The sequence below is a fragment of the Dermochelys coriacea genome, chromosome 8 (assembly GCF_009764565.3).
Source record: "Dermochelys coriacea isolate rDerCor1 chromosome 8, rDerCor1.pri.v4, whole genome shotgun sequence".
Lineage (NCBI taxonomy): Eukaryota > Metazoa > Chordata > Testudines > Dermochelyidae > Dermochelys > Dermochelys coriacea.
In genome coordinates, this window is record NC_050075.1 from 107,815,576 (window position 1) to 107,839,927 (window position 24,352).

Consider the following 24,352-nt stretch of genomic DNA (forward strand, 5'->3'; position numbering starts at 1 on the left):
CAAGTCCTCCTTTTCTTTTTTGCAAATACAGACTAACACGGCTGCTACTCTGAAACCTGTGATGTATGTAAGGGAGCAGTACGACTGCTCAGAGCTCCAGTATGAAAGTGCAGAAAAACCTGAGTGTGTCTGGATTAAGTTTAGAAGTGTGAGCAACAAGGGTGTTGTCGTGGTGGGAGTCTGCTATAGACCACCGGACCAGGGGGATGAGGCTTTCTTCCAGCAACTCACGGAAGTTACTAGATCGCAGGCCCTGGTTCTCATGGGAGACTTCAATCACCCTGCTATCTGCTGGGAGAGCAATACAGCGGTGCACAGACAATCCAAGAAGTTTCTGGAACGTGTAGGGGACAATTTCCTGGTGCAAGTGCTGGAGGAACCAACTAGTGGCAGAGCTCTTCTTGACCTGCTGCTCACAAACCGGGAAGAATTAGTAGGGGAAGCAAAAGTGGATGGGAACCTGGGAGGCAGTGACCATGAGATGGTCGAGTTCAGGATCCTGACAGGGAAGAAAGAGCAGCACAATACGGACCCTGGACTTCAGAAAAGCAGACCTTGACTCCGTCAGGGAACTGATGGGCAGGATCCCCTGGGAGAACAAACACGAGGGGGAAAGGAGTCCAGGAGAGCTGGCTGTATTTTAAAGAATCCTTATTGAGGTTACGGGACAAAACCATCCCAATGTGTAGGAAGAACAGTAAATATGGCTGGCGACCACTTGCTGATCTTAAACACAAAAAAGAAGCTTACAAGAAGTGGAAGATTGGGACAAATGACCAGGGAAGAGTATAAAAATATTGCTCAGGCATGCAGGAGTGAGATCAGGAAGGCCAATTCACACCTGGAGTTGCAGCTAGCAAGAGATGTTAAGAGTAACAAGAAGGGTTTCTTCAGGTATGTTAGCAACAAGAAGAAAGTCAAGGAAAGTGTGGGCCCCTTACTGAATGAGGGAGGCAAGCTAGTGACAGAGGATGTGGAAAAAGCTAATGTACTCAATGCTTTTTTTGCCTCTGTCTTCACAAACAAGGTCAGCTCCCAGACTGCTGCACTGGGCAGCACAGCATGGGGAGGAGGTGACCAGCCCTCTGTGGAGAAAGAAGTGGTTCGGGTCTATTTACAAAAGCTGGATGAGCACAAATCCATGGGGCCGGATGCGCTGCATCCTAGAGTGCTAAAGGATTTGGTGGATGTGATTGCAGAGCCATTGGCCATTATCTTTGAAAACTCATGGCGATTGGGGGAAGTCCCAGATGACTGGAAAAAGGCTAATGTAGTGCCCATCTTTAAAAAAAAGGAAAGGAGGAGGATTCTGGGAACTACAGGCCAGTCAGCCTCATGTCAGTCCCTGGAAAAATCATGGAGCAGGTCCTCAAGGAATCAATTCTGAAGCACTTAGAGGACAGGAAAGTGATCAGGAACAGTCAGCATGGATTCACCAAGGGCAAGTTATGCCTGACTAATTGCCTTCTATGACGAGATAACTGACTGTGGATGAGGGGAAAGCAGTGGACGTGTTGTTCCTTGACTTTAGCAAAGCTTTTGACACGGCCTCCCACAGTATTCTTGCCAGCAAGTTAAAGAAGTATGGGCTGGATGAATGGACGATAAGGTGGATAGAAATCTGGCTAGATTGTCAGGCTCAACAGGTAGTGATCAATGGCTCCATGTCTAGTTGGCAGCCGGTATCAAGTGGAGTGCCCAAAGGGTCGGTCCTGGGGCCAGTTTTGTTCAAATATCTTCATTAATGATCTGGTGGATGGTGTGGATTGCACCTTCAGCAAGTTTGCAGATGACACTGAACTGGGAGGAGAGGAAGATATGCTGGAGGGTAGGGATAGGATACAGAGGGACCTAGACAAATTAAAGGATTGAGCCAAAAGTGCAGAGTCCTGCACTTCGGATGGAAGAATCCCATGCACCGCTACAGACTAGGGACCAAATGGCTCGGCTGCAGTTCTGCAGAAAAGGACCTAGGGGTTACAGTGGACGAGAAGCTGAATATGAGTCACCAGTGTGCCGTTGTTGCCAATAAGGCCAATGGCATTTTGGGATGTTTAGGTAGGGGCACTGCCAGCAGATCGAGGGACGCGATTGTTCCCCTCTTGTCAACATTGGTAAGGCCTCAACTGTGTCCAGTTTTGGGCCCCACACTACAAGAAGGACGTGGAAAAATTGGAAAGCGTCCAGTGGAGGGCAACACAAATGATTAGGGGACTGGAATACATGACCTATGAGGAGAGGCTGAGGGAACTGGGATTGTTTAGTCTGCGGAAGAGAAGAATGAGAGGGGATTTGGTAGCTGCTTTCAACTACCTGAAAGGGGGTTCCAAAGAGGATAGATCTAGACTGCTCTCAGTGGTAGCAGATGATAGAATGAGGAGTAATGGTCTCAAGTTGCAGTGGGGCAGGTTTAGGTTGGATATTAGGAAAAACTTTCACTAGGGGGTGGTGAAGCACTGGAATGGGTTACCTTGGGAGGTGGTGGAATCTCCTTCCTTAGAAGTTTTTAAGGTCAGGCTTGACAAAGCCCTGGCTGGGATGATTTAGTTGGGGATGGTCCTGCTTTGAGCAGGGGGTTGGACTAGATGACCTCCTGAGGTCCCTTCCAACCCTGATATTCTATGATTCTATGACAAGGAGCAGGGGGGTTTGGATGGGTGGGGAGTTCTGAAGGGGGCAGTCAGGGGGCAGGAAGTGGGAGGGGTCGGATAGGGGGCAGGGGCCAGGCTGTTTGGGGAGGCACAGCCTTCCCTACCCAGATCTCCGTACAGTTTTGCAACCCCAATGTGGCCTTTGGGTCAAAAAGTTGGCCCACCCCTGGCTTAAACCGTCTACAAACAGTATACTTGTCCTGGATGTGGGCTCTTCCAAACATTTTAGGCAGCTAGGGTGTAGGTCACTGACCAACATCTGTCTGGCACACAACTGGCAGGATTTGAACCCAGGAGATCAAGGCATGACTCCAGTCCTGAGAATTAAATTTGATCCAAATAGGATGTAAAACCTAAAACCTAACACTAACGACGCACTCCATCTAACACTGAAAAAAGAACCTCATTGTACACTGAATGACCACTAGCTTGTGATAACAAGACTGGAAGTACTTCAACAACGGTCACTATTGTTAGGAAGAAACTAAGGGGGTTGGGGCACCTCTACCCTCATACTAGCACATCGGGGTATGTAGTGACAGAGCACTCGAGTCACCCCAACAGGTACCACGCGGGGGGAGTTCTCTGACAACTGTGCATGAGGTGTGCACACATCTCCAGTGGAAGGGACATGGACAATCACTCAAGGAACTGGGTTGTTTGTTCCAGCATTCAGAGTGTCTTTCCTGCTGGCTGCCCAGCACGGAGCTTAGGCACACTGCTCCTGAGGAAGGAGACCGCTGAACAGCTTGGGCTGAGTGACTGGCTCCCTTTTGCTGAGGGTTGGAGATGGCAGGTAAGAAAAGAGGCTTTGGAGACCACAATAACTTACTCATATGTTAAATAAAACTAAGCATTTTACCAGCATATTGATTCTGAACTGGTTACAATAGCAGCAGAATGAATCTCGTTTCATCATATTATCCTTCCAGGGAAAACAAAAAAACAAAAACAAAATAAACCAACCAGACAGACAGTAAGGGTACAGCTTAAGCCCCTACCTTTAGCTTCCTTGATCATAGTGCAGTTTGAATAAACCCTGGAATGGCAGCAACCACCACCCATTCTTACTGAAGGTAACCAAAGTTATGTGACCACTGGGCAGACATGTAAGGAGAGGGTGTAATGGAGGATTAGGAGGAGGTTAATAGGTAATGAGACTAGACAAAGTAATTAAAAACCTTGCAAGGATTTCCAAGTAAAACTGTTAAAGATTTAAAATCAGTCCAGAAATTGTCTGTTTTGAAGTTAATTATGTTTATTACTAGATCAAATTAAAAACAATACAGAGGCTGCTGGAGTCTTATTTCTTCCCATGTTCGCATTAAAAAAAACAAAACCAAAGCACAGCTGTAGACAGGTCAGACAACAGGAGCCCAAGTGGAGCATGGGAACTGTAGATACATATGGAAGCCTCAGGCTGGGTGGCCAGAGAAGGGTGAGACACCTCTCATCCCCGGCATCCCTGATCACGCCAATACAGAACTCATTTAACCCCAGAATGGAGCTCTGTCTCATTCAGAAAATTGGGAAGGATGATCTTAGAAAATGGGTGTAACCATTGAAACTACCTTCCCTGCCTGTCAGAAGGCTCTGCTTGTGAATCAGGAGTTCTCTTAGAAGTCTGGAGACAAAGAGGGATCTACAATAAGTAGTTAGCAAAACAGGACACTTGCTTCCCAGGTCTAAAAAGGAAAAGAAAAACTGATTTGCCAGTCTTGCCCAGGATTACATCCAGACAGCTCCATTCTACAGTTTGCGAAGAGTCCAACCTGAACCAAAAATCAGACTTAGCATGAGGGGAGGCAGTCCATAATCTGCAATGCCACACCAAATGGAGCGAATGAAAAGCTCTCACCCAGAGCTTCCCTACGGGGTGGGTTAGCATCAACATTTGTGTTTTGAACACTTTTCTAGAAGTAACATCCTATTTTAAATATATTCCAAAAGCACCTACCCAACTCACATCCTAATGGCACTTGTCCGGAGATTGAAAGGACTCCAGAGGAAGGGAATTTTGTGCCCCTTATATTTTAAGCACATTAATGGATGTGCCTACAGAATCGGTCTAAAAATGTAAAGATTTTACTTGGAGTCAAAAAATTATATGGACTCCCTGAAATGAGATTTATATCTATATATGTTTATTAAACTACATTGTTAAATGTAGTTAATGAGAAATGGGACAACCTTCCTTTATCGGATGGTGCAGGAAACTTAGCAAGGATGGCAATGGTTTCCAAGACAGTGCAGACAACAGACAAGACCCTCAGTCTGAAGTCTGTTTACAGAGAACACTTTGGGTCACATCAAGTCAGAGCTCCCTGACCAGAACTAACATTGAGCATGGAAACTCTCCAGAAAGTCACTCAGTCCTGTGAGTGGCAGGTGACAAAGCATGGCGTAACTGAACTGGAACACTTGCAGGACACAAACCCAGCTGCCTTGCACTATGTTGTCATTATAGAGTGGGAGCCTTCTTTGTAGATAGGTATTTATACCAGACATCTAGTATCACCCCCTAGAATGGAAACTCAGTCCATGCAGGTAATATAGCAGATTGGGTAGGAAGCCTGTACATCATCCAGACAGCTAAATTGGTACCTTTTTGGGGGTGGGGAAGCAGAATAGAGAATAGATTTTCCAGTGATGAACAGGACAGCATTCAGTCTAGAAGGAACTAATCCCAGGTACATTAGAAGACCAGAGGGCAGAATGATTCATCATTTGAAACCGACCATGATGAATTAAGTTACTGGAAAGTGAAGGCCCTGTCCCTTTCAGGAATCTATCCAAATGCTGATTAACAAGGGCTTCCTCCCACACATTGTAAGAGAAGGACATCAAGAGCAAGCTTGAGCACTAGAAATTTGTACTGTCACTAGTCACATCAGCATCCTGATCCTAGAAGAGTTTTGGTATAAACAGAGGATTATTTTTCAAAAAAGCTTGTTGTTTATTACTTCGCTGATCAAGAGTCAAAAAGTCACTGCACAACACTACAATTTATTGCTAATCACAAACTGATGCACCAGATTTCAAAATAATTTGGTTTATAGTGTTCTTTTTTAAACAAAGAGAAAATGCTATAAATCAGGGTCTTGTGTACACAAGGTCCCTTTACTACAGCAATGGGTCTATGTCAGTGAAGAGGATTAAAAGAAAATAACTGAGTATATTTGTACAATGTTTTTCTCAACAAAGGGAAACTACCCAAGTCACTCCATGCAACTGGAAGGCAGCCAGTCTGCCCACAGTCTAAAGTCCCTTTCCCAGAGGGTGGGAAAGCCACACATCCTTATACAATTGCTGCTTTAACTTGTTAATGCTTTACTAGGAGCATGTCAGAACATCTTCAGGATACACGCAATGCATGGCTCCTGAACTGACAGCTTTCCATTGTTAGGATAGTCAAGTTTCTCCAAATCAACTAAGAGTGTGGCCAATTAATGCTCTACACAGGATTTAAAAACAGATGCTCTACCAGCTGTGGCCAGACAGAACAATGTGGCAGCACTTCAGCTTCTGAGTGGCACTACACAACCATTCATTAACAAGTACAGTTCAGTGCATCTTGTAACTGGGTCCTATACTCAGATCTAATTATCCTAGGTAAGAGCCTGTGGCAGCATGGCCACAGACAAGGTGCTGGATTGCTACAGATACAGCTGCCCTGTCATCTCCAATACTGTGGTGTTTGGCTCTCCAGGAGGAGCCTTTGGTTTTTATTGCCTTAGTGAAGTGTACGCTCAAGTACTCTTTGGGGGCTGAACGAATATTCTTGTTAGAGGGCTGCACTGCAGGACACTCCAGACAGATTCCTATTTATACGTAGGCACAGACCATTACAGTTAAACACGAGTAAGTCTCAAAATATCAAATCAGAACAAAAACTAAATGGAGAGTTAAACAGCTCGTCCAATAGGATTTGATTTTCACGTTTCATTTCTTCACACAAACGCCTCCACTCCACTTGGCTCTCCACAGCCTGAGGCTCCACCCTCAGAGGGGAGATGCTGAGAAAGAAGAAACTGAAGCTGCTCCAGACAAAACACACAGATATAAATATAAAAAAAGAGGTTCAATGTCAAGCACCAGTAATACTGCCTGCTCGGTGCAGGTGTGGCCATTGGGGAGAGACTCCCAGAATCAGGAACATTATTCAACAAAAATGACACACTTTGTATCCTCCTGCAGCTGCCAAGATTCCCTGGTGAAGTTCCCAGAAGAGTTTGCCACCTGTCAATTTTGGCTCAGACAAGAACAAAAAGACTGTTTGAGGAGATAAGCTGCGGAAGGCAGAACTCCCAAGCTGGCTTGCTGGATCTCTGTTCGGTGCAGACAACTTCAGGTGAGGAGCCTGCAGGCAGGCATCCACTGTTGCAACACTGAACGGTTCCACCATCCAACAATCTCCTTTCAGCTACTGCAGGGTACAGTATTATAGCTTCCTTTTTTAAAAAAAAACCCCATGGATTTGAAATGTCCAAGTTTGACCTCTGTTGTACTGGAGTGTTAGAATCCATAGGGAGGCTGGCATCTCTCCTTCTCTACCATAGGCAGTGCTTACTCCATGATGGCCCGGTACAGTGCAGGTTCAATGTAATCCTCCCGATAGCGTGAGTTGATCACTCTTTGTCTCTTCCGCTCTTGTTTGACCTCCTTCTCTGTGAAGATTTCTGTGAAGCGCATATCTGAAGCTACTGACTGCAAGAGTAAAGCAGGGTTAGACACCCACAGTGCCATTCAGATTAACTCATTACCCCTCACCTACAAGCTGTCCCACATGGCAGAGAAATCGCTTGGGGCATGGGGCGCTGGGACTGTTATGTACAAGCCCAAGTGACACTGCATCATGGAGAGAGAAACAGCTTAACAAACCTGCAGTCACTAGACCCCTGAAATTATTAATGGGCAAACACAACATTGAGGGCCAAAAGATTCTAGCTCAATGCCAAGCGTGAAGGAGACTTAAGGGGTCAGTGCAATGATCAAACTAAACACCCAGTATGTCTGCAGCATGCTCTGCTCTATTGAGACAGGCAGATTTAAACACTGACCAGCATGAATGCCCCACCCCTACTCTTTCTGGACTCAGACACACTGCATGCTTATTAACGAGTGTTGCAACTGAGCTAGGTCAGATGGGTGCACAGGACCTGCCTCTCGGTCAGCAACGCACCTGGATTGTGAATGGTCGTGGAGCTAATGCCTTACTATGCGAGGCCTTCTGGAGCAATACAGGCCAAGGACACCAAGGCACTCCCGGTGTACCTCATTATTTTAGAGAGGCAGGATTTCACTATTTAAGTCCCATAAACTGTCAGTTAGCAAGCAATGAAGGGCTACAGACCTCAGCTAGGGGTGAGCTGAAGTAACGTATCTATAGAAAGAGAGATCAGCCAAGGAATAGACAGCAAACAAACTCCCAGAACAAGTCTCACCTTGCAGTGCCCTTGCTGTGCACTTAAATGGGTTTGCTCCCATGAAGGCAGGCTACTCTCAGGGGAAGCCACGTGGACATCAAGGTTATGTAGTGGACTATTAGTACATATGCACGCCCCCGCTACTTACCAGCCTTGATTTGACTCTCTTTGGAAGCTCCTCATCAAGGGTGTACACATCATCTCTCTTCGCCATCAGCTGGGATCCATCTTCAAATTCCACCTAACACACAAATGACACACAAATGATATTTACTGCCTGAAGCCACAAGAGCCAGATCCCCCCCACTACTACAGTGTCTCCCTGTTCAGTTCCCGGCTCTCTAAGTGAGCTTCCATAATGAAAGTTTCAATATACATGTACGCTCTGGCATAGCATGGGGTCATGTGTAAATGAGGGGGGGCATCGCAGCAGCTAGTTTATATCTAGTATTGGGAACAGACTTTATACAAGCAATAATCCTGAGAGGAGCAGGAAGTTGCACGGCCCAATCTGCCTAGGGTCAAGGGAATGACCATTTTTAGGAATATTCTCAGAACACTTCGCAATAAGCCAGCCCCTCACTGGGGATTTTTACTCGTCAAGCAAACTGGGTGCTTCAATGCCATTCCGGTTGGGAGACGAGAACAAGATGTACACAAGTAGTCTAAAATTCAAGGGGTTTTTTTGATAAATAAAAAAAACTTTGCTTCAGCCAGATTCAGCTACAGGACCTTAAATATTGGAGTCCATTTTCAAATACGGACGCCTACCATTGTTCTCTCTAAGCTGTGCGCGCGTGCACACAGATCTTAAACCCCGCGCACACAGCGAAACACTGCGTGCACTCCGGCTCTTTTTTTTTTTTTTCCCCGCGCGCTTTGACAGCGGCACAGAAGAACTATTTTGTGCATACAGCCTGATAAAAATTAGAGGGAACACTGGTGCCTACAACTAGGCAGCCAGATAAAAGCAGCCTGATTTTCAGAGGAGGCGATGAGCCACCCCTAATCCTGTTGATTTCAGTGGGTGCAGCTGGTGCTCCGCACCTCCAAAAACGAACAAATCCCATAACCGCCCCCAACCCTTCTGGAGTGGATTTGATTGCAGAAGTTAAAGAGGGTCATAGGACTTGGTTTGCCAGTAGTATCACAGTTCTACAAAAGGCCTTCTAAAATAGACAGTGGGGAGGTGTCTAGAGACTACTGTGATGAGCATTTTATCTCAATAGTGAGAGGTGGAGGGCAGCGGTAAGGAATAAGAATTCGGTACCTGGTACATCTGAATGGCATGTGATGCCACAAATTTGGCTCCATAGACTTGTCCATCTGTCCATCTGACTTGCACGACTTCTCCTTCAGCAGGAGGACCCAGCTGAAGACAGTCTCGACTCTGATGGGACAAGAAAGAAAATCAGGAGATGCGGAGAAGTGAGCATTAACAGCTTCTTTATATTTGCATGAAGATTCAGCAGGCCCAGAGAGATCCATCCAATTTTTAGAGGGCTTTCCATCAGAGTACCGAAGCACCTTACGAACAGCCCTTGAGATAGGTGAATACCACCACCTAGAGACAGGGAAATTGAGCCACAGGATTCCACAACAAAACCATTAGTTCACAAACACAGGGTGTTTTCTGCTCCCAGCTATTTCAAATGGTCTGCAATTTCAAAGTCAAGCTTCTTGCATCCTTTCCTTTTCCTGGCTCAGCTCCAGTTACAGAGACCCTGAACACAACCTGCACCCTCAGTGACAATTGTGCAAATGCACTGCCTTGTAATTTGCCCTTCACTATCCCACCAACCAGTCCTGCGTAGTAGCCACATGGCTTGAATTAATATGCAAACTAGATACCATTAACTTGGGTTTGAATGCATCCGATGAAGTGAGCTGTAGCTCACAAAAGCTTATGCTCAAATAAATTTGTTAGTCTCTAAGGTGCCACAAGTCCTCCTTTTCTTTTTTGGGGTTTGAATAGAGACGGAGTGGCTGGGTCATTACACATATTGAATCTATTTCCCTAAAGTTAAGTATCCTCCCACCTTCTTGTCAACTGTCTAAATGGGCCATCTTGATCATCACTACAAAAGTTTTTTTCTCCTGCTGATAATACCTCATCTTAACTAATTAGCCTCTCAGAGTTTGTATGGCAACTTCCAACTTTTCTGTATGTATATATATATTTCCTCTTACTATATGTTCCATTCTATGCATCTGATGAAGTGGGCTGTAGCCCACAAATGCTCTAATAAATTTGTTAGTCTCAAGGTGCCACATGTACTCCTGTTCTTTTTAATGAATACAACTGTTCATAAGTCAGAAAGACGACCAATATAGGCACTTTGCAACCAAAGCATTAAGTTAGTCAATAACAGGTTTTTAAGTGGGAAGAAATCTAAAAAGTTGTAAGAAATTCTCCGCTCAAATGAGTACTTCCCTCCTTATGAGCTGTCATTAACCCCCTAGAGATGTTAGCAGACAGACAGACACTGACACATTTGCTCCCACAATAGTAATGCAGTTTCCTTGTACCACATGCCCTCTAGTGGAGTAGCTCCCTTATTTCACACCATACCACAATGTCCTCTGGATAGAGATTATCGCTGAAGGAGCCATCATCAAAGTTGACTTCATAGAAGGTTTCCTTTGTAAGACTGACCACTTCGCACTGATAGAAACGACCATTCTTGTGCTTGCTGATTACCATTTGCCCAGCTGAGAGATCTTGAAGAGCAGCTTTAGCTCGCTGAGAGGAGAAGAGCTTTTGTTATACAGCTAAAATGAAGGTCAGTATACTGGTACTGAACATGGGCCTTGGCAGATGAGAAGAGAGAACTACATTGCCAAGAGTTCTTAATTGTACGTAGGATCCACCAGTGATCTGAAGTCAATCTTTAAAAGAGTTTTCCCCCCAGAGTGCTTTAAATGCTTAAAAACCAAACCAGTCAGCTGCAGCTGCAACTCAGGCTACCTAGGGACTTACAAACGCTCTGTCTTTAGAGTAGGTTCCTCAAGACAATTTGAGGACTTTGCAGCAAGCCCTCTACAGGCCCATCTCAAGCAGAATGCTGCAGTTCGTTTGGCAGAAGGTCTACATGGGAACATTACCCGCTGGTTGGTCAACAGAACAGGACATTCCACTGGGATCCCAATACTAATTCTGCACATTAGTGTCACTTACTTCACACACACACACACACACACACCAGGTTAGCTATTCCTTCTCACGACAGCTCCAGGGGGGAGGTGGTTCTCAGTCACTTTATAGACAAAACTGAAACTAGGGAAAAGTGACTGGCTGAAGGTCATATGCAGTCAGCAGCAGGACTGAGATCAAGGCTCAGTTCTTGGCATGGGATGGGAGCCAAGGTCATTAGACTATGCTGGCTAAAATGCACAGGGAATTCTTTTATTGGTATGAATCTGTCAAAGACATTAACTCATCCACCTTATCTCTCTAGCACAGCCAAAAGCTTTTCCATTTTCCCTTGATACTCTGGCCTATTCCAGAACAAATCCTAGTTGTGTCCCAAATACTCACCTCTGCCTGGGATGGAATCTTATGCCGAAAGCAGGTAATGAAGACAACGAATGGCCAGTCATCAGGCTGCATCATGACTCCAGCTGCTTGAGCACAGCTGACATGAAAGGACGTAGGACAGCGACCATGAGAGCACTGCACACAGCAACCTGCAATTCTCTTCCTCCGCTTCTTACAGAAGATGCATTTCTGCAGACAGGAAACTAGAGATTACTGCTCAGCATTGGCTTTCCCCAGGCACAGAAGGCTGACAGGTTCCCCAGGTGTTACTAGAAATACCTTTTTTCATTACTACGTTATTCCAATTACTCTTTATCCCAGAAAGACACCATGCTTTATCATAGTCTAGAGAGAGAAGGGCACTTGTTTTATTTCAAAACCGGGCAGGAATCTCAGGAGTTACAAACAGGGACACAGGCAAAAATGTAAGTGTTTATAATATACCAATCCAACAAGCTTAACAGCAAAACATGTGAACTGAAATGTCTGCAAGGGAAGGAGACCTGGACATGCGTCATTCTACCACATTTCAGCAATGACAAAAGTCAATGGCCCACTGCAACTCCTGGCTGTAGTTATACAAGGACAGAAACAGGCCAAAGGGCTAGAGTAACATTATACCCCAAAGGGTTTCATAGAACCAGAGACAACTTCAGAAGGGAGGAGAACTGAGTAGAATTTGTACAGATGCAGATTCCATAACCTTACCCTAAAGGCAGAAAGCTAGATTTGGGCCAGCAGATTTGGCGTAACCGATGGATGTCACAAACACTGGTTTATATCCTTACAGCAGGATTGAGCCAATGGAGGAAAAGGCTCTAAAATATAAGTATTTCTAAAAATTAGTCGTGCCAGCCACGAAGTCCCATATCTTACAGCTGAAGTCAACATACAGCTTTTTATTTAATAGTTCTCACCTTGTTTGCCCCGAAATACTGAAGATTTTTTAACAACGAAGTGGTTCAGTCCATTGTCATATTTTTAGGAACAGGGGTTTTGAGAATAAATTAAATGATTGTGAAGCACTTTGAGATCAGCTGATGAAAATATGTAAGAAATAAGAAAAGAAATTTGCACCTTCTCCTACTTCCATCAGTCTGAGACTCATGAGTGGCTAGACTGTAGAAATCCTTGAGAGAGAGAGAGAGAACACTAAAAATGATAAAAGCCGCCCAGGACTCAGGCCAGTTAGCAAGGGCTCGGGCAGAATAGGTTTCCTCAGATGGGACAGGTCTACCTTGCATACACGTGCAGAGGAGCTTTAGGGGCTAAGTTCATGATCCAATCTCATCGCTGTCACCTCAGACTCTTCAATGACTGAGAATGCTCTTGGCTGTGGTCTCCCCTCTATTATGCTGCTTTTCCAGAGGCTCCAAGTCCACTGGTCAAATCCCACCCCACTTCTTCTGCTAGTGCTGCACTGGATTGCAGGCTTGGGTAGTTAATAGCAAGGTATGATGCGATATAACCATACAAAGCTCAGCTCTCTCCTTCTGGATTGCGGGAAACTCACTACTTTAGATAGAAGAGGAGGAAAGGGGAGTCTAATGTTCTTTAAACTGAGTTTGTAGACAAGCTAAACAGACCCAGCTTTTATTTTATTTGAAGTGCCTAGAGATTCCTGCATAAGATACCAACATGTTACTGTATTATGCAATTCAAATCACTCACTAAACTATAACAAGATTCCATACTGACCCCTTTGTTAATTCTAACTTCAGGTAATTCTCATGCTCTGTGTTAATACCCAAGAACAAAGCTAGGCTTCGGAAAGTAGGGAGTACTCTAACTGGATTTATTTAACAAACCACCTCCCAACCATCAGAGTTCAGATTTCCTCAGACCTCTATTTAATAGAGGGAAGTTGTCTCCTTCAGGAGGAGAACCGAAGACCCCACAGACAGGACTTCAATGAAACCAACATGCCTAACAGTGAATCCCAGATGTTTCTTACCAGTCTGAAGCGCTGCAGGGGGATTTTGCCAACATCCACTGGACTGCGCTCTGCAATATTCACAAATTTTGCCTCCAGTACAGCTACAGCACACATCACATGGACCCACCTACCAGAATTGGAGAAGAAAGAAAAAGTCAGTACACACTGGAGAAAAACAGTTGAGAATTTAAGCAAGTTTAGTGCTAACGAAACATAGCAGATTGGCAATCCCTCCAGCCCCAAAGAATGAAATTCTTTGTTGAACCATACAGCAGACTGGACCTCAAGTAGTGCAAGCCTCCCTCACACTAGCCCTGATAATGGAGACATCTAGGAGCAAAACTAGACTTCATCCCATTTAGTTCTTGGCCTTTCCACTGAAGTGGACGAGGGAGTGATTGAGAGACTTGTGCTGCTGGTATTTATGCTGCAGGCAGATGTGCCCTACACGCTTGTTTCACTCAGGCCACAGACCTGTCAGATAATAACTATTTACAGTCACTACTGACCTGGTTTTGAAACAGTGACCTAGAGGTCAAAGGCCACTCCCAGAGTCTTCAGGCCAAGTTCCCATAGTTTACCCCTTAGCATTGCAAGTTAAGATTTGGACACTAAATACCAATGTATTTTGCATCCAAGAACTTTAGACATACCAGCCAAGTTAATCTGTGTCTTTTTCCATTAACAGTTGCATATGCTGCAGCTGTCCCAAGTCAGCCTTGAGCCAGAACATGCTGCACTGCAGGAGGGCCCCATCTCCCCAAGTCAGTGAAGTGTCATTTGGGAAAAGTAAAGGAAGCTTTCTGGCTGTCCTGTGATGCAGATGCCTCCAGCTAAGCCCCGAGCTGAAGACACTAGCAGTGTAAATTTAGACAGTCTATTGGCAGAGATGAGGTATGTGGAGCCTTTGGTTGCTGTATGGGGCATGATCTATCTGTACTCTGGTATTCAGAGTTCCCAGCCCCTCACGTGGCTCTGGGAACCAAAGACAATTTTACTTAATAAGACTACGCAGTTAATAGCTATCACCACCTTGGGATGGGGAACTCCCTGGGAAGTCAGTGACTGGCTATGGGTTTCTGTGATACTAAGCCACTCACGCAAGTTCTGGTGCATGAGGCACCATGTGGTCACATCCTGAACTATGTTATATATGTTTACAACCCTCCGCACCAATCCTGTCAATCCATCTGGCAGATGCCCTTGGTCACGACATCATCCCTGCAGCACACGCACACTAAGCAATGCACTTTTAACAACCTTACAAGTGCTCATGTGCCAAGCTGCTCCACAGAGAATGAAAAAGCTGGAATACTCACTTGTCATCATTGGCTCTCTGCAATGCACCTCCTCGTAACGAACACAAGCAGCAGTCCTGCCACAAAGAAGAAAATGAGGAACCATGTTATCTGTCAATGAAACAGTAAGCTTGCGCCAGAGAGCTGAAGCTGGGAACAAACCAGCTGGTGGAAGCAATTCAAGGGGCTGGTCCCTGGAAGAGATGTAGTGGTCCATTCTATTGGTGGAGAGCCCATGACACTTTCTGAAAGAACCCCTCTACTCTGGGCCATCTTCCTCCTCAATGAGTTAGATTTCAGCATCCTCTCCCACTGCAGAGAAAGCTAAGCAACAAGTTAGCTGCATTTTGTAGAGCAGAAGGCATCATATACAAGGAGAGATCAGAGATAAACAGATCACCACATTCCTGCAGAACTTTCCTTCTCCATTTCTGACTGCCACAATAGCCTGACTCACTGCACTGGGCAGCTGGTTCTTTAAGCCAGAAGACATTAAATCAAAAGGCCAAATGGAAGAGAATTATACTCTGGAGGTTTCAGAGTAGCAGCCGTGTTAGTCTGTATTCGCAAAAAGAAAAGGAGTACTTGTGGCACCTTAGAGACTAACTAAATTACAGCCTTATCACAAAAGGGGAGCAGACACGGCACAACGGAAGGTTTCAGGAAGAGCTCTGTAACTAGCCTTCATCTCACCTTTTCCCCCCCTGCCCTCCCATGGGCTCCCCACAGCTTGGATACCTGACTAATAGGATCCTCCTGAGTCCTTAAAGAGAAAGCGAAGTGAGTCTTGTACAAGCTATTTTCTTACCTCTTCTAAAGCATTAGCTGTACACCTGGAGCACATCCAGTCTTCAGTGGCCTTGTCAGGGGACACACCATAACAACCTATAACAGAAACAAGCTGCTTAGGGAAACAGCACTGGCCTAATCTTACAGATCTCTCACCTTGGAGGTCAAAGAGGGAATGTGAAAATTACAGTCCTTGGCTCTACTTCACAATCCTCATGTGAGGGTTCCATACACCTCAGGTTTGCTTGTACACCACCCTCGCCCCACTATTCACAAGGCCCTGTCTCCATGATCCAATTGAGGAATGGACTCAGTTCTTTATTACAGCTAACAGGGGCTAGTAGGTGGAATTGTTACCATGTAAAAGATCAGTCTGCAGGGCAAGTTAGTGCCTAGGTGTGGGGTTTGGCTGTACTCACTAGCATGAACACAGACACTGCAGTTTTTACAGGTGATCAGGACACTAGTTCCATCTTCCTCCAGGTAAGGGGTTGAGAGATTGAGGTCAGTGCTGCAGCCAGTTGCAGTGAAGCACATCTCAGGAATCAGAGGTTTGGTTCGTACCTTCCTGGTGGCAGTACTTGGAGCAACTCCAGAGCTCTGACTATGGCCTCCACATTCTGCCTATGAAAGTGAGGTGGGGAACATAGGTATATTTTACTGGGAATATTGAAAACCTCAGATTTCCCTTTCATATTATTATTCTTACCACCAGCTTCATCAGACAAGGATAACTGCTACACAACAAGCAGCTAATGACCAGATAAAACTTTACTTCCTGCATCATTCAGAACACGACCCCATCTTTAAAGAGAAGCACAAGCCATAAGAACAGTCATACTGGGTCAGACCAATGGTCCATCTAGCCCAGTATCCTGTCTTCCAACAGCTGCCAATGCCAGGTGCCCCAGAGGGAATGAACAGGACAGGGAATCATCAAGTGATCCATCCCCTGTCGTCCAGGCCCAGTTTCTGGTGAACAGAGGCTAGGGACACTCAGAACATAGTGTTGGATCCCTGACCATCCTGGCTAATAGCCACTGATGGACCTGTCCTCCATGAACTTTAGTTCTTTTCTGAACCCTGTTAGTGTCTTGGCCTTCACAACATCCCTGGCAAAGAGTTCCACAGGTCGACTGTGCCTTGTGTGAAGTAGTACTTCCTTTTGTTTGTTTTAAACCTGCTGCCTGTTAATCTCACTTGTGGCCCCACGTTCTTGTGTTATGAGAAGGAGTAAATGACATTTCCTTATTCACTTTCTCCCCCCAGACAAGATTTTATAGACGTCTACCATACCTGCCAATCAATCGTCTCTTTTCCAAGCTGAACAATCCCAGTCTTTTTAATCTCTCCTCCTACGGAAGCTGTTCCATACCCCCAATTATTTTAGTTGCCCTTCTCTGTACTTTTCACATATATCTTTTCTGAGATGGGGTGACCAGATCTGCACACAGTATTCAAGATGTAAGCAGATCATGGATTTATACAGTGGCATTATGATTTTTTCCATCTTATCTATCCTTTCCCTAATAGTTCCTAACATTGTTAACTTTGACTGCTGCTACACATTGAGCAGATGTGTTCAGAGAACTATCCACAACTCCAAGATCTTTCTTGATTTTAAGACACTATCATTTTGTATGCATAGTTGGGATTATGTTTTCCAATGTGCATTACTTTGCATTTATCAATACTGAATTTCATCTGCCATTTTGTTGACCAGTCACCCAGTTTTGTGAGATCCTTTTGTAACTCTTGGCAGTCTGCTTTGGAATTAACTATCTTGAGTAGTTTTGTATTATCTGCAAAATTTTGCCCTCTCACTCTTGACTCCTTTTTCCAGTTAATTTATGAATATGTTGAATGAATATCTCTCTCTCCATTCTGAAAACCAACCATTTATTCCTACTCTTTGTTTCCTATCTTTTAACCACTTTCTGACCCATGAAAGGACCTTCCCTCTTATCCCATGACCACTTACTTTGCTTAAGAGCCTTTGGCGAGGGACTTGTCAAAGGCTTTCTGAAAGTCTAAGTACACTATATCCAGTGGATCACTCTTGCCCACATTTGATGACCCCCTTAAAGAATTCTAATAGATTGGTGAGGCATGATTTTCCTTTACAAAAACCATGTTGACTCTTCCCCACCAAATCGTGTTCATCCATGCATCTGATAATTCTGTTCTTTACTATAGTTTCAACCTATTTGCCTGGTACTGAAGTTAGGCTTACCGGCCTGTAATTAATGAGATCACCCTGGAGCCTTTTTTTTAAAAATTGGTGTCAGCTGGGACTTCATGCTTCTGAAAAACCTAGTCACTTGTGTGAAGAAACAAAATTCACTAAACTCTCTACTAGAGTTCCATACTTTCCCAGTGCCCCACAGAATTCTCAGCGAGAGCAGCTTCAAATCCAGAGGTACTCCTATTCTATCTAGAGTAAGACTAAAGGTGTTTGAAACACATTGTTCTGTGACAAGCAGCAAGAGACCTCATCTTGAATACTGTGTGCAGTTCTGGTCTCCCATGTTTAAGAGGGATGAATTCAAACTGGAACAGGTACAGAGAAGGGCTATTAGGATGATCTGAGGAATGGAAAACCTGTCTTAGGAAAGGAGACTCAAGGAGCTTGGTTTGTTTAGCCTAACCAAAAGAAGGTTGAGAGGAGATATGATTGCTCTCTATAAATATATCAGAGGGATAAATACAGGAGAGGGAGAGGAATTATTTAAGCTCAGTACCAATGCTGACACAAGAACAAATGGATATAAACTGGCCATCGGGAAGTTTAGACCTGAAATTAGACAAAGGTTTCTAACCATCAGAGGAGTGAAGTTCTGGAACAGTCTTCCAAGGGAAGCAGTGGGGGCAAAAGACCTATCTGGCTTCAAGAGTAAACTCGATTAAGTTTATGGAGGAGATGGTATGATGGGATAATGTGATTTTGGCAATTAATTGATCTTTAACTATTCATGATAAATAGGCCCAATGGCCTGTGATGGATGTTAGATGGGGTGGAATCTTAGTTACTATAGAAAATTCTTTCCTGGGTATCTGGCTGGTGAATCTTGCCTACATGCTCAGGGTTCAGCTGATTGCCATATTTGGGGTGGGAAGGGATTTTCCTCCAGGGCAGATTGGAAGAGGCATGTAGCATGGGGCACGGGTCACTTGCTGGAGGATTATCTGCACCTTGAAGTCTTTAAACCATGATTTGAGGACATCAATAGCTCAGACATAGGTGAGAGGTTTATTGCAGGAGTGGATGGGTGAGATTCTGTGGCTTGCATTGTGCAGGAGGTCAGACTAGATGATCATAATGGTCCCTTCTGACCTTAATATCTATGAGTCTGAGATATATTTGTCTGTATCTGCCCCCTGGAATCATAAGGCCTGTCCCTTCCCCAAGAAGGGTATCTGTGGCACACCTTTACAATGCCTAGACTTTTACAGATGCAGAGTCACAGATGACTGCAGTGCTACTATACGAGTACTGTTCATTTAGTTATATCCTCTGATTTCTTAGGCTATGTCTACACTGGCAATTGAATGACAAAAATGTTGTCATTCATTCAGAGGTATTAACTTCCCGCCATCCCCCCCAAAGACAAAAGTTTTGCCACAAGTGCCAGTGTGAACAGCTCGTTGTCAGCAGAAGCGCTCTCCTGCCAACAACACAAATGCCACTCGTTGCGGGTAGAAGTCTTTTGTCAGCAGGAGAGCTGGCAAACAGCGGCTACACTGCATTACTTTTACCAGCATGGCTGTGGTGACACAGCCATGTTGCTAAAAGCTGTGTAGTGTAGACATAGCCTAAGATTCTAAAGACTTGTACAAACATTTTTAAACATCCCCATAGCTGTTTCATACTCTAGGGCCTTGTCTACACTTGCAACAGTGTGTAGGATACATGCAATGATATGCTGCAGTGAAAAGTAGGCTGTGTCCACACAGCAGCGCGTAGCTACACAGCAGTGAAAGGCTCTGGCGGTGGAGGAAGCAGGAGAAGGTTGCTGGAACCCTTCCCTTCCACCTCCCCCTTGCCGGAGCTTTTCATGGTGGCTGGGAAAGGCTCCGGCAGCAGGGTGGCAGTGACACTACACTGCTAAAAAGAGCAGTGTAGACATGGGAGGCACTGCTGGGCATATACAGAGCTGCGCAGGGTACATATCTTAAGGTTCTGGTGTGTCCATATTCTATTCGCCTAAGCAGTGTCTCACCATTTACACGGTTATTTATACCCATGCTAGCTAGATGTGCAGCACCTGTATTCGACAAGCCATCTAGCCTAGTTGTGAACAAGACTACTGTCTCAAACGGATATTTGTTGTTGGGCAGATAGACCTGGAAATGCATCTCTCCATTGAAAAACCAAGAGACTTTTAAAAACGCAATGTCAAATTAAACTCCAATTAAAATTTAAAGTGACAAGATGGGTGAGGTAATCTCTTTTATTGAACCAAGTTCTGTTGGTGAAAGGCAAGATTCTGAGCTACATACAGCTCTTCTTCAGGCTGCAACGTTACAAATTAAAATTTAACGAAGTTCTAATGGACTATGACTCCAATTTCTGGAGGACTAGGTAACTGAAGTCAAGCATTGATAACTCAGGCATTTACAACTCCCATTCTCAGGCTCAGTCCTCTGGAAAACTTTGCTGCCTAGTGTAAACAGACACCTCTAGCTGCTCCTTTGCTCAACTATTTTTGCCCAAGTATCTGCTTTACATTTTAACCCTCTGAACACAGTGCTCTATATTCTTCTCACTAAAAACTCAGTGATCATAGATACTTGCATAGAATATCAGGGTTGGAAGGGACCTCAGGAGATCATCTAGTCCAACCCCCTGCTCAAAGCAGGACCAGTCCCCCAATTTTTGCCACAGAACCCTAAATGGCCCCCTCAAGGATTGAACTCACAACCCTGGATTTAGCAGACCAATGTTCAAACCACTGAGGATGCTCAATAATGACCTGCCCAAAACATCTTCAGAAGTGAACATATTAGTTTCTAAATCTAACACAATCATGATGGTCCCAAAAATCATTATAGGATTAGCCCATCAGTCCTCCTTCACCCTAGATACCTGAGAGAAGAGAGCTTCTGCTTTTGCACGTACTTAGACAGCCGTCAGGTTATATCCAGTCCTCTCCTTTTATTTTAAAGTATGGGAACGTTCTTTCCTGATCCCTGCCTTCAGGAAGCAGATTAAGGTGGGTCTCTAAAATTTAGTTTTCAGGAAAGAATTAATTTGAAAGCGAGGTGCTATGCGCATAACTTTGAGCTCAGCAAGAGCTAAGGAGAGAAGTTTCAAAATATATGCAGCTGTGAAACAAGGAAGTTTGATGCAACTTGAGGTAGTAAAGGGAACAGCAATACTGTTTACTGGATTAGAGAGGTCTGCAGGTTATTTAGCAACAGACTGAAACAACATTATTCTAAAATAAATTCACAGCCTACTAGTTTACAAAATCCTGAGGAATGTAGCAGCTACCTTCTCCCTCAGCTTCTGCCATACAAAGAACAGCTCTGGGAGAAGTCCAGGATACTTACCTGGTATGTCTGGAAGAGCATGCATACAGCACAGTGAGGGGGCTGCTGAGCCATGGTCTGATTATATTCTTTTTCTGCCTCAAAATTCTGAGGGCGATTCTGCCACAGCTGGCTAAGTGGTTTGGCCCAAGCCTCTGTCTCCTCAGCCTCTTCTTCAGGAGTTAGTTGCTCTGACATCTCTGCAACAAGAAATGGTTTCATTAGCATTAGCAATCTGTCCTGCTGCTACCACTGTGTTGCAAGGAGAGCTTATGATAACCACCAAGATGAAGAATGGTAAGGAGAGGGGCTTCAATCTCTGACAGTGGGAAGTATGCACATGCCAGGAATGGTGAGAAATTGTTTATTTCCTTCTGAAGAAGCACAAGGGAATTTAGCAGAAACATGAGCTGAGTACACCACAAAGAAATTCATACAAATGAGAAGTATAGGCATGCATGATCCTGTTCCTGCTTACAATGGGGTGACCAGCCCACACAAGCTCTGAGCAGGGGCTAGAAGGGGCCAATTAACCTTATATGCTGCATCTGGATGGCAACCAAGGACTGGTTGGAATGGCAAATGAAATTCATATGGGGAAGGAGCTGGGACAGGATTATAAACTAGGAAGTGAGAGCAGGAAGTGACTGCAGGGAAGAGGTCTGCAGTCACTCCCTGGAGGGAAAGGGAGTTAGCTAGGGGCAAAAAGGGGATCCGGGGGATAGTAAACCTGGGTTCCGGCCCTAGGGTGGGGAGTCCAACAAGAGGCAGGGAATGGAGAAGTAGCAATAGGGAGCAGAGGAATCTCTAGTGGCAAGCCAGAGATCGGCAAGGAGATAGAGGTGGGATAGGAAGAAACCCAGGGAAACAGCAGCAAGGAGTGGGACTGCACAGACCTGGGCTGCTGGTTACAGGGTCCCTGGGGTAGAACCCAGTGTAGAGGGAGGGCCTGGGTTCCCCTACCAGCCATCTGAAAGTGGTACAGGACCTGCAGACTTGGAAAGGAAGACTGTCTATGATAGTGTCTGGACAGCTTGTCTAGTGGGACTCTTATCCCAGAAGGCAGGGCAGACTATATAATGACTTAGCTGGAGGGCCAAGTCACAAAGAGGGACCACATTGAGTCGGGGGGGGAGGGGGGGAGGGGGGAAAGAGCTCACAGTGCAAGCAACTGATGAAGTGAAAGCTAATTCTCAGACCCAAATCACAAGAAGAAGCACCTGTAGTGAGGTGAACCCCTTCACACTGCTTCAAGAAGCCTACAATTTAATCAGATCCAAAGCATATACAGGCTAAATGGTCAGTCAAGAATGTGCATATTTTAAAAAAATGGATATTTAGTGGATTATTGGAAAGCGCCAAGGAAACATCAACTGTGGAATACAGAAATGAAGTTCAGCTACATTTAAAATTTGACTGGTATGCACAGTTGTGACTTTCTGTGACTGGAAAAAATATTCAGATTCCAAAGAAAGTAGTGGGAAAGAGTAAACACTCGAGGTTGAAAAAATTCCACTGCCGAGGCACTGGAGAATGAAGCAAGAATTCCAAGCAGAACTAAGAACCTCTCCTAGGCTGGAGAGAAGTCAAGTGCCTACATGCCTCCCATATATCTTCAGTTACCTCACGGAACATACCATATTGCCCTCATACATCTGGAGCACTCTCTACCTTCCCATCCAAGGCCTCCCCAGATAGCTGAATCCCACCCGACTAAAGTATGTAGAACTTACCATCATCACTGATGCAGTCTTTAACCACAAGAGGATGATGACGAGGAAGTTTGCTCAAGGGCTGGCGACGACCCTTTGACTTTTTACTCTCTTTCATCGATCTCAGGTACTCCTCCGCCACCTGGACAAGGCAAAGCAGCATCTCAGCAATCATCATGTTACATCCAGTCAGATACATTTTGGCCCAAAACAAGTTTAAAAAGAGGGCATTTTTACAAGACACTAAAACAAAGAAATATTTCCATAATGTATATTAAACTTTGGATTTATGCTTCTGAAAGTATTGGAAACCCAAGTATTTTAGCATTGTACTGCTATAGGATAGCCACACAGCAAAAGTGACCATTTTCATTGTTCAAGCTGAGTGAAATGCACAAAGTTAAACAGTCACCAGTTAATGGTGAAAAGTAAGTTAGATCTGTTGTGTAATCTACGCGGGACAAGTCCTAACTCAGCCCATTATATAAGTTTGTTTACATAAGGCAAGCTAAAGCTGAAGACACACTCGCAAACTGGATTGTTTAAGTTAAAAACAGTGATAAGGGGTCTTCAAGGTTCCAGGTAAAGTCCTGGGTTGATATGAAGACATGCTGAAAGATTCTAGAAATGGGAGAAAACATTTACAGTTGAAGTCTCTTAAGTGTGTTTTGATGAGGTAAAGGCTGAGGCTGCCACTATCTTCCTTATATTGCTTATCTGGGGGGATAAGTGCATGGACTGGAAGGAATGAGCTTTGCTATTAGAACTGGTGCTGCTCCGCACTGCTGCCATATTGATCCTAAAAGATGTCCTGATTAGACCAAACCAGAGAGAAGTAACCAGATGACCTCACTACATCACTTCTGGATTTGGCTAAAATCCTGACCATCTGAAGTATAAACAAGGTTCCTACCGTCATCCACCTTCTTCCATCTTTCTTCTTGCCCACCTTATTGCTCCTTTTTCCCTCCTGACAAGAATTTGGCTTAGCTTGCTCAGATAACTCCAACTTTTGCAACATTACTGCGAGCCTGGGATCAGAAAGGGAGCTAAAAGCAATGCCTTAAACAACCTGACACTGGTGAAATTTCTATGTAGCTGATAAGCCCACATGTGAGGTCTGTAATTGCTCTGCAGCTAGGATGCAAACAGAAGATCTCTCCCCTTTCCAAAGATTCATGGATTATAAAGCCAGAAGATCCACTGTAATCATCCAGTTTGACTTCCTGTATAACAGACAATAGTACTTTCCTGAATTAATTCCTGTTTGAACTAGAGAATCTGTTTTAGAAAAATATCAAATCTTGATTTGAAGATTTCCAGTAATGGAGGATCCACCACAACCCTTGGAAAATGGTTCCAATTGTTAATTACTTCAACTGTTAAAAATATGAGCCCTATTTCTGTCTGAATTTGGCTAGCTTCAACTTCCAGTCATTGGATCTTCTTGTAAACTTTCTCTGTGAGACT

The 24,352-nt window shown here is 44.6% G+C and overlaps 1 protein-coding gene across 4 annotated transcripts in view; it reads right to left on the minus strand.

The window, feature by feature from the left end:
• Nucleotides 1-3,891: 3,891 nt before the first annotated feature.
• The window catches only part of KDM4A (lysine demethylase 4A), a 37,986-nt gene continuing 17,525 nt past the window's right edge, over nt 3,892-24,352 (minus strand). For 3 of the 4 annotated variants that reach the window (XM_038412726.2, XM_043520234.1, XM_043520235.1), the window contains 11 exons: nt 22,904-23,024; nt 21,192-21,370; nt 16,058-16,262; nt 15,658-15,734; nt 14,871-14,926; nt 13,570-13,678; nt 11,616-11,804; nt 10,650-10,820; nt 9,348-9,467; nt 8,226-8,318; nt 3,892-7,358 (listed from right to left, as the gene is read on the minus strand). In XM_038412726.2, coding sequence (XP_038268654.1) covers nt 7,218-7,358; nt 8,226-8,318; nt 9,348-9,467; nt 10,650-10,820; nt 11,616-11,804; nt 13,570-13,678; nt 14,871-14,926; nt 15,658-15,734; nt 16,058-16,262; nt 21,192-21,370; nt 22,904-23,024 — 1,461 coding nt within the window. In that variant the 3' untranslated portion in view covers nt 3,892-7,217. Of the gene's footprint in view, nt 7,359-8,225; nt 8,319-9,347; nt 9,468-10,649; nt 10,821-11,615; nt 11,805-11,902; nt 13,131-13,569; nt 13,679-14,870; nt 14,927-15,657; nt 15,735-16,057; nt 16,263-21,191; nt 21,371-22,903; nt 23,025-24,352 lie in introns of those variants that run through there. The other variant, XM_043520236.1, reaches the window with a different exon arrangement.